At 45.1% G+C, this 9989-nt stretch overlaps 1 protein-coding gene across 1 annotated transcript; it reads right to left on the bottom strand.

Moving 5' to 3' along the window:
* Positions 1–437: 437 nt before the first annotated feature.
* FKBP14 (FKBP prolyl isomerase 14) lies at positions 438–9773 on the bottom strand. The gene is made up of 4 exons (XM_064167127.1): positions 9358–9773; positions 6976–7127; positions 3742–3869; positions 438–1871 (listed from the first exon to the last, which is right to left on the bottom strand). The coding sequence occupies exons 1-4, from the start codon at positions 9747–9749 to the stop codon at positions 1713–1715; spliced, it is 831 nt and encodes a 276-aa protein (XP_064023197.1). The 5' UTR covers positions 9750–9773; the 3' UTR covers positions 438–1712.
* Between the last annotated feature and the right edge of the window lie 216 nt (positions 9774–9989).

Here is a 9989-nt window from a genome sequence, read left to right as displayed (position 1 = left end):
CCCAGCTGCCCAGCGCTCTGGTTAATGCAGGGGATATTCAAAGTCACTGGTAACAACCACTAAAGAGGTAATGATTATTCACCACTTCCTCACAATACAAGAATCAGGAAGGCAGCAAGCCTAAAACCAAAGTGAGATATTTCCCTATGGTGTTCTAACATGAAGCTCACTGCCATAGATCATTATAGAAGCAGAAATAGAAAAGGGTTCAAGAAAACTAGATGGCATAAAATACATACAGGCTACTGAAAACAAAGTGTGTGGTCAGTTTCCTATCAGAGGCCACCAGGAACAAAATGCCAGGTGCTGGTAGAAAAGAGTAACGAAAAAAACCCCAACCAAACACACCCCTTCCTCCCCCCACACACACTGCAAACCTCCATTTTATACTTTTTCTCCCCAAGAGTCACTACTGACAACAATGCACAATGCCCATAACCCAGCTAAACTTTCTTTAATAGAAAGGAGCATTTTTATGCTTAATGGCAACACCAGCTGGCAAACATTTAGCTCATCTACTGCACTGAGAGCCTTAAGGATGAGTCCCATTTGACAGTTGTTAAGGATCAGTGCAATGCAATTTTGATTTCATGCAACCAGATTTGCTTTGTGTCTCTGCAGTCTTGAGTAACAATTTTCAAGTAAAATACTATGTGTGATAGAATACAGGCAAGTTCCTTCCCTCAGACACTCTGCCCTCTCATTTAAGACACACCTTGAGTGCTGTGTCCAGTTCTGGGCCACTCAATTCAAGATAGTTGTTGAGGTACTAGCATGTGTCCAGAGAAGGACAATGAAGCTGGTGAGAGGCCTTGAGCACAGCCCTGTGAGGAGAGGCTGAGGGAGCTGGGGGTGTGCAGCCTGCAGAAGAGGAGGCTCAGGGCAGACCTCATTGCTGTCTACAACTACCTGAAGGGAGGCTGTAGCCAGGTGGGGTTGGTCTCTTCTGCCAGGCAACCAGCAGCAGAACAAGAGGACATAATCTCAGGTTGTGCCAGTGAGAGGTCTAGGCTGGATGTTAGGAGGAAGTTGTTGTCAGAGAGAGTGATTGGCATTGGAATGGGCTGCCCAGGGAGGTGGTGGAGTGACCATCCCTGAAAGTGTTGAAGAAAAGACTGGATGAGGCACTTGGTGCCATGGTCTAGTTGAGTGGCTAGGGCTGGGTGCTAGGTTGGCCTGGATGATCTTGGAGGTCTCTTCCAACCTGGTTGATTCTATGATTCTATGTTGTCTAGCACAACTTTTAAACACCTGTGGAAAAAACTGTAAGGTTTAGCTGCTTTTTCAAGCAGCAACACATAAGAAAGATGATCAAGTAATCAAGACACAGGCTAAAAGTTATGCATTAAAAAGTCACTGGAAGTGATCTTAAGGCACAAACAAATCACAGAAAGGCACTGGACTGGCTTTTGATTTTCACAATATTGATAATTGGAAAGTTTGTTTCATTTCTGAAAAATAAGTTAATACAAAACTAAAAAAAACCCCACTGATGTGCAAGTCTCTGCTGCAGAAAAGGATGCACAGTTTCATACTTTAAAATAGTTTAAAACATTTGTACATAACAAACAAACAAATCTCTTCTACATAAACAAATAGCCTTTCGTTGCCAACAGCAGCTGTCAACTCCAAAACACAGAATTAGGATGACAAGAGAACCAAGCAGCCTAAGTCACAGCCATTTATGTCAAAAAGAATTACTCCACCCTTTTCTACAGCTCATCGTGCTTGTATGTAAATTCCCTTGCAGATATAAACCCATCACTGTCTTCATCTTCTTTATCAAATATGTCTTCAACCAAAGCATCATGCTGGGTGTCATTGACCACTGCTCCATGCTTTTCAAATTCTTTCTTCAAGTAGATTTTCACCTATCAGACAAAAGATGAGAAAGAATGTTTTTAGGCTAGTGAAAGAATTGATTACTGTAGCACAAAAGAGGGGACAGCTATGTTCAGAATGATAACAGACATCCTTCCTATGCCACTGCCAGAGTACTACTTACTTGCAGGCTCTGCAGCCCAGTCCCATTTAGTAACTAAAAACTCTTTAGTAATATAAACAGCAATAAAGCTGTAAGATCAGTTGCCATACAAAGGTATGACTGAAAAATGAGACAGAAAAACTTGTCATCTGAAGTCTACACAGAGAAGCACTGATCAGGCCACACCTTGAGTATTGTGTCCAGTTCTGGGCCACTCAATTCAAGAGAGATGTTGAGGTGCTGGAACATGTCCAGAGAAGGGCAACAAAGCTGGTGAGGGGCCTGGAACACAAACACTATGAGCAGAGGCTGAGGGAGCTGGGGGTGTGCAGCCTAAAGAAGAGGAGGCTCAGGGGTGACCTCATTCAGGGTGACCTGAAGGGACATTGTAGCCAGGTGGGGGGTGGTCTCTTCTCCCAGGCAACCAGCAATAGAACAAGGGGACAAAGTCTCAAGTTGTGCCGGGGAAAGTATAGGCTGGATGTTAGGAGGAAGTTGTTGGCAGAGAGAGTGATTGGCATTGGAATGGGCTGCCCAGGGAGGTGGTGGAGGCACCATCCCTGGAGGTGTTCAAGAGAAGACTGGATGAGGCACTTAGTGCCATGGTCTAGTTGACTGGATAGGGCTGGGTGATAGGTTGGACTGGATGATCTTGGAGGAGGTCTCTTCCAACCTGGTTGATTCTATGATTCTAAGTTATTAGCTATCAATTGGTCACAGACTCAAACAGCTTTCTCATGGCCTAGCCCTTTTATAAACTTGTAGATGTATGGAGCCACCCAAATATATACAGAAATCTGTCCACAATCTCAGTATTTGCTGCTAATGGCAACTACATTGGTGAAGATTTACTTGTAGGCATCTCAAAATTTTGAAGGACAAATGTAGCTTTTAAACAGACTAGTAGAACATTTAGTTATACTAAGCTAGTTACTAGTGGTGAGAAGTGTTTTGAATAACGTCAGATTATTTTTACTATGTTTCAAGGTTTAATTATTTTAACTATTTAACAATTTTAAGGTTTAACTGTTTTAAATTGCAAAGCATTTGTGATGGTTTGGGTGTTACCTGCCCCCCTACTCTTATGAAATCACTCACAGTATCACACACAGTATCACAGTATCACCAAGGTTGGAAGAGACCTCACAGATCATCAAGTCCAACCCTTTACCACAGAGCTCAAGGCCAGACCATGGCACCAAGTGCCACGTCCAATCCTGCCTTGAACAGCTCCAGGGACGGCGACTCCACCACCTCCCCGGGCAGCCCATTCCAGTGTCCAATGACTCTCTCAGGGAAGAACTTTCTCCTCACCTCCAGCCTAAATTTCCCCTGGCACAGCCTGAGGCTGTGTCCTCTTGTTCTGGTGCTGGCCACCTGAGAGAAGAGAGCAACCTCCTCCTGGCCAGAACCTCCCCTCAGGTAGTTGTAGACAGCAATAAGGTCTCCCCTGAGCCTCCTCTTCTCCAGGCTAACCAATCCCAGCTCCCTCAGCCTCTCCTCGTAGGGCTGTGCTCAAGGCCTCTCCCCAGCCTCGTCGCCCTTCTCTGGACATGCTCAAGCATCTCAATGTCCCTCCTAAACTGGGGGGCCCAGAACTGAACACAGCACTCAAGGTGTGGTCTAACCAGTGCAGAGTACAGGGGCAGAATGACTTGTGTTTAGATATTTCCCTAACAGGACCAAGTTAAGCTTGTCTTTCCCTTTCCACTATCCTATCTTGTCAGATTTGCTCACAAAAAGGGTAACCCACCCACCTCTTGCTTGGACAGTTTCCAGTCATCGTTAAGATCCATCTCTTGAAACGACTCATGAGACCTTGGTCCATTCCTGATTTCTAGAAGGTCAATGTTGAAAATCAGCGTGCTCTCAGGTGGAATTTTTCCTGCCCAAAACAGCAAACAGGGAGAAAAGTTAAAACCAGGTTTGCATTCAATGCCATACAAAAGCCATATGCATTGGAATAATGCTCCAGTAATCCTACTACTTTTAAAGCATCCTGCAATTTGAACTATAAAAAGGTTGTGTATCTGTAACAGTAATAACTATTTCAGTCTACTGCCTGGACACTGAGCAGTCCTTAAAGCACATAGTAACATGCAACTAGTTTTGTTGGAGACCAGTATGTGTTGATCAGGCAGCATTCTTGATTTCCCCACAGCCAGAGCCAGAGCAAGTGGAAAACAGTGAAGGTGACTGTACAGCCAGCCAGGTGGCCACTACTGCAACATACAGCTGCTACTGACATAGGGTAGCAAGATGGGAAAGTTCAGTCCTCCTGACACACTGTAACCCCATCAGTCTCCAAACTCCTCTCTACCACCAACTGACACTTTGTACCTGCTATTCTGCCACTGGAAAAACTCATCTTGCAGAGAAAGACAAATGGGCAGCAATGCTGTCATTACCCTGCATCTGGAATATTGTGTCCAATTCTAGGCCTTTCCATTCCAGAAGGACAGAGTCCAGCACAGAGCCACCAAAGTGATTAAGGGAGTTGAACATCTTCCTTACAAGGAGAGACTGAAGGAGCTGGGGCTCTTCAGCGTGGAGGAGACAGAGAGGTAACCTCATTCATGTTTATCAATACATAAAGGGCGAGAGCCAAGAGGATGAAGTCAGGCTCTGCTCGTTGATGCCCAATGACTGGACCAGGGGCAATGGGTGGAAATTGAGGCACAGAAACTTTCACTTAAACATGAGGAATTTTTTCACTGTGAGGGTGATGAAACACTGGAACAGTCTGCCCAGGGTGGGTTGTGGAGTCTCCCTCTTTGGAGATACTAAAGACCTGTCTGGATGTGTTCCTGTATGATCCGGTATAGGTGATCCTGCTCTGGCATGGGGTTTGGAGTAGATGATTTTTTGAGGTCCCTTCCAGCCCCTAACCTTCTGTGATTTTGTGATCCAGAGCTGACTTTGGGCTGCTGCACAAAGCATTGAACTATTTCCAAACACACAGTAGAAACCAAGTATATAAACCTGCTCAAAAGATGTGTTGACATCATGCCATTTTTGATGCACATGGACAGACTGTCTATTTCCTAACAGTGCCAAAGATGCCCTCCCCATGCCACCACTATGATCTATTTCAGTGTATCAAGTATTGGCTTTTACAGTGGTATGATACACCTTCCTGCTGATGGATGAAGCTGCTGTCAAAGACCTTTTAGCACATCACTTTTCTCCTTATATAAGGAGAGCTTGAATAGGAGCAAACATATTTCTATATTGGATGGCAACAATATTCCTGTGCCTTGAAAAGACAGAGAAAAACTAATCCACATCTACCGTTTTGAAGGTGTGGTGTTAAACATACATTGAGCTGCAGTAACAAACAAGCCTGTGAAGGATGAATAAGTGTGCAGAAACTTCTGGAAATACAGAAGAGCACAGTAATATGCTCAAAGTTTGGAATGAGGTAAAATTTCTGAGCATTAGAGAAAAAGGCATTTTAATCATTATTCAAGTCAGACAGCAAGCAAGGTGGGAGGCTGGTGAAATGATGTGCATTCAGAGGAAAGCATGAAGGAAATGGAGTGATGTTGTCTTCAAGGGCATCATTTGAAAATAGCAACATAATTATGTTCAAAGCTTTCCTAAAGCAAGTAATTTCTTACAGCACTTAGCAGTGTTTACCTGTTCAACCTTCTTGCACTATCCAGAGGTAAGGCTTGCAGGTCTTTGAAGATCAGCTGGAGTGCTTTGCATATTAATCAAGGCAAATACGCTGGTGATGACTACAGAGCACTGCAGCATTTAATGTCTTTGCAGAAAGATTTACATCGTGCCCTGCATGCAGTCAACTCACTGACCATCATGAGTTTTCTGTTCTCTGTTAGAAACAGGATTACTTAGAATACCATCTTTCAACCCCCAAACCAAGCTTCTAAGAAAATGTTTTAGAAGGAATCTTTCAAGAAGCAAGGATATGCCATATGCATGGAATGCTACTTAGCATGGAGTAATCTGGAGTATACTACTTAGTCCATGTTCAGCACTGCAGACATACTAACACTCCTCATTCCTAGAACAGTCTCAGATCAATGGGAGAGGATAGGAGCAAGAAGGGTTTTATGTTCCAAAACATTTATTGTTTCTGCTTTGAAACCTTGCATTACTTTAGGTGATTTGTGATAACTGTTGTTGTGCCAAAATATTCCTAATAACTCTTCAGAAAAGGTTAACTAAAGCAAACCCCATAAAGCAGAACAAGTCATCTTCCTGCGTTATTCAAGGTGTCACTCATTTAACTGCAAATTTCAGATCTTAATGGGTTTGTCTGCCTATTAAAATTGGGATCTGGGCATGTTAGAAAGGGAAAACCCCAGATACCATCAGTAGTAGATGCTCTAATCTGTTTGTACACCACTCCATAGACGACCAACCACATACCTCCATGTACCTTACTGTGGACAACAGGTGCCACTGCCCAAACAGAAAACAGCTAAAAGAGGAAAAGAATTGTGTCCTTATATGAAGAACTAAACAATGACTTCCCACTGTATCTGCTAAGAGCTATTTGGGCAGCAGTACAGGGAGCTTCTTCGAGTCCTAAAATAAACCTGCAAGCAAGAGTGAGGCTTGCACATGCACATTCATGAAGTACTACCACAAAGACAGACACAACATCCAAAAAGCCAACTGGTGCCTAAGCAATCACTTCCAACTTGACTGTAAGAAGAAAGGGGGTAAAAAAAGGCACTGTGTTGTTGAGAACAGCACTAGCAGAGAAGACACTCAGGACATGCAGCACAGTAACTACCATCAATTCCTGTTTTCTTCCTGCATTCAGCAAGTAATCATCTAATTGTCACTTCTGCTGTGAATCTGCTTTCTGAAGAGACCATCACCTGCTCCAGCATTTTTTTCTTTTGGAATGGAATCTACTTAGAAGGCTGGAAAGCTTTTTAGCCTCTTAGGCTAAAAATCACAGTAAAATATCCATATTAGACAGAATAAAAATAAGGGCAGGACTTCAGGTGTTTTACCTTTCCCTTCTTTTCCATAAGCAAGGGCTGGTGGAATAGTTAGCTTCCGCTTCTCTCCCACACACATGTCCTTCAAACCTTTGTCCCAGCCTTTGATAGCTTCCCTTATGCCAAGTGTAAACCACATAGGTTGACCATTGTTATGCTTGTGACTGGAAAAAAAAAAGAGGAGTAAAACACAGTCTTTAGACAGTAAATTCTGTATAAGGCACAGGGAGTAGATGGAATACCCCTACAGCACAGATACTTAGAAGTTCAGCACTATCTGGCACCTTGGCATTTCTTAAATGAAAGGCCTAGACTTTTATAGACTTTACAACATATGCCTTGCATGACAAGGTTCCTCAAGAAGTGGAAAGAAAAAATCTCAGAATATTACATGGTATGCAATATCTATTTCCACTTGGAAACTGTGATCAGACTACAACAGCATTTCTCTTTAGAGATGCACCTCCAAGGCCCCTGCACCTCCTTTAGTAACTTGCAAATCAAAACGCAGCTTGGTCGTGATTACAATATAACCTCCTTATGACAAGCTTAGACTACCAGGAAAAAAAAAACTAAAGACAACTACACAACAGATAGCCTAGAAAAACAGAGAGGGGGAAAAAATGCATGCAAAACATTCCAGTTCAAAATAGGCAGGCAAGTCCCTTTTCCAATGTAAAAGCTGGATGCACTCAGTCGTGCAGGAAAGATGCTTAACAAAACCCAGAGCACTTACAGAAGTTAGTCAGCAGCGAAAACTTTTAAGAGTGTCACTAGAACTTCTTTTAAAGAGGCAGGTTAACTACAAGAGAAAATTAGTGAGATTTTAGTTTAAGTCATCTGCAAGAGAACAAACATGCAAAATACTGTCTTACATATATGTATGCATCTATATATGCCCCACAAAAGTGGGCTTCAGACATAGGCTACAGATACTTGAGCATTTTGCTGTCTCCCACTGTTAACATCAGCTGGAAAGGGTCCAGCAGAGGGCTACGAGGATAATTGGGACAGGAAGGCATGGCTTATGAGGAGAGGCTGAGGGACCTGGGGCTGCTTAGTCTGGAGAAAAGAGTTAGAGGGGATTTGATAAATGTTTATAATTATCTGAGGGCTTGCCAGGAGGGGTGGACAGGCTCTGCTCACTGCTCCCTGGGACAGGACAAGGAGCAACGGGTCTAAGTTGCAGCAAATGAGGTTTCGCCTCAACACAAAGGGGAACTTCTTTACTGTAAGGGTCACAGAGCACTGGAACAGGCTCCCTCACAGAGAGGTTGTGGAGTCTCCTTCTCTGGAGCCTTCCAAGGCCTGTCTGGATGTGTTCCTCTGTGATCTGTGTTAGATAGCATTGTCCTGCTCTGGCAGGGGGGTTGGACTCGATGGGTCCCTTCCAACCCCTAACATCCTATGATGCTAGGAACACTTAGTGTTTTACAGGAAAGGCAACATTAGCGAGTCGTTGCAGAGTCTAGCAGACTCCCTCGAATTGACGGCTGTTCCTTCTATTTGCATTACTGTGGCTCTGGTATGTTGATTTGTCTGGTCAGGGGCAAGTGAAGAACATGCCGTTTCCTTAGTGAATAGCTGACATTGTGCTGCCAGTAGCCGAAAGATTCTCTCTCTCTCACTCTAAAATAACATATATATTATAATATAAAGTATAATAAAATAACTCAGGCTGTATTTTTAGATAGATAGATATGTGGGGTTCTTTAATCAATTAGAGACAGACTTCCCCCACGTAAGTTTGCTTAAGAAACCAGACCAAAATTCGTGCGTAGCAGAAAACTTATTAAACCGCGGGGATCATACACCAAAAAGGTGGGTCAAAATCGCAGAGGAGTATGCATGGCACCCCCAATCGTTCAGCAAATGCCACATGGCTCAGCTTGCCAGAGACCAACCAGAAAACATAACCTAAATTTCATCTTATAGCCTCTATCTGGCAAAGTGAAAGGAGATGAGTTTTAATGTTGGTGTTCAGCTTAAACTGTTTTAAGTATAAAGGCAAACCAAACTTGCTGAAAAGAGGTGGTGGGAAGGGTTCCACTGTCAGGTTTATTTTCATTGAAGAGCAAATCCAGGGCATGCTATCCATAAGCATGCATGCACTGCTTTGCTTTTCTTGCACACGGATACAGGCAAGTTTGGGGAGTTCTACGAGGGGCAACTGCGAAAGTAAAAAACCACCACCCTGAACAAATCCCTCCTCACGCAGCTGTTTCGCAGATGGATTTAGGGCCGCTGGGAGGGCTCAAGAGTCAGGAAAGCGCTGCTAGAAGAGATAACCTACGTTAAAATGCATGTAAAGATACAGAGAGATCGACTTATCTCCTCGCGCAAGCTCACCAACCAGCCCGCTCGACTGCGAGCCGCGGAGGACTATCTACTTACGTGGAGTGGAACATAGAGCCGTCCCTCTCCAAGTAGCCCTCGTAGTGAACCAGCATCATGTCCCCCCACTTGGTCTTCCTGTGGCAGAGGAATGGCTTCTGCAGCACCTCCACCTTGACGTCGGCCGCGGGGATCAACGCCGCGGCCGCGCAGCCTAGCATCGCACCCAGCAGGACTATCCGCAGCGCCGCCGCCATCGCCGCCCCGCAGCCAGGGCCCCGCGGCGCCCGTGTCATCACCGCCAGGTCACCATTCCGCACCCCCGCCGCAGCAGCCAGAGAGATCGGGGCACGGACCTCTACCCTTCCAGCAGACGTGGCAATGAGCCTCCATCTGGCAGCGGTCAGCTTCCGACGGTCGGGACGGGGGCGCGCCCTCTGATTGGTTCTCATCAGAGCGAGCCTAGAAGAAGGAGGCTCCCATTGGGCACGGCCCTGTCTATCCCTCAGCTTGCCCAATCGGCAGCAGAGCTCCGTGGGAGGGGCATGGGGTGCATGGGCAGCCCAGCTGGAGAGCTCCGGGAAGCGAATGCTAACGAGCGGGGGAGCCCGCGGAGCGCTGCACAGTGCAGCCGGCTCCTGCCGGCCTCCCATTGGGCGCCGTTCTCACCAGGCAGCGCGCTTCCATTGGCT

This window comes from Pogoniulus pusillus, chromosome 28 (assembly GCF_015220805.1).
Source record: "Pogoniulus pusillus isolate bPogPus1 chromosome 28, bPogPus1.pri, whole genome shotgun sequence".
NCBI classification, from domain to species: domain Eukaryota; kingdom Metazoa; phylum Chordata; class Aves; order Piciformes; family Lybiidae; genus Pogoniulus; species Pogoniulus pusillus.
The sequence above is the reverse complement of the archived record's forward strand: the minus strand, read 5'-3'. Positions and strand labels throughout refer to the sequence as shown.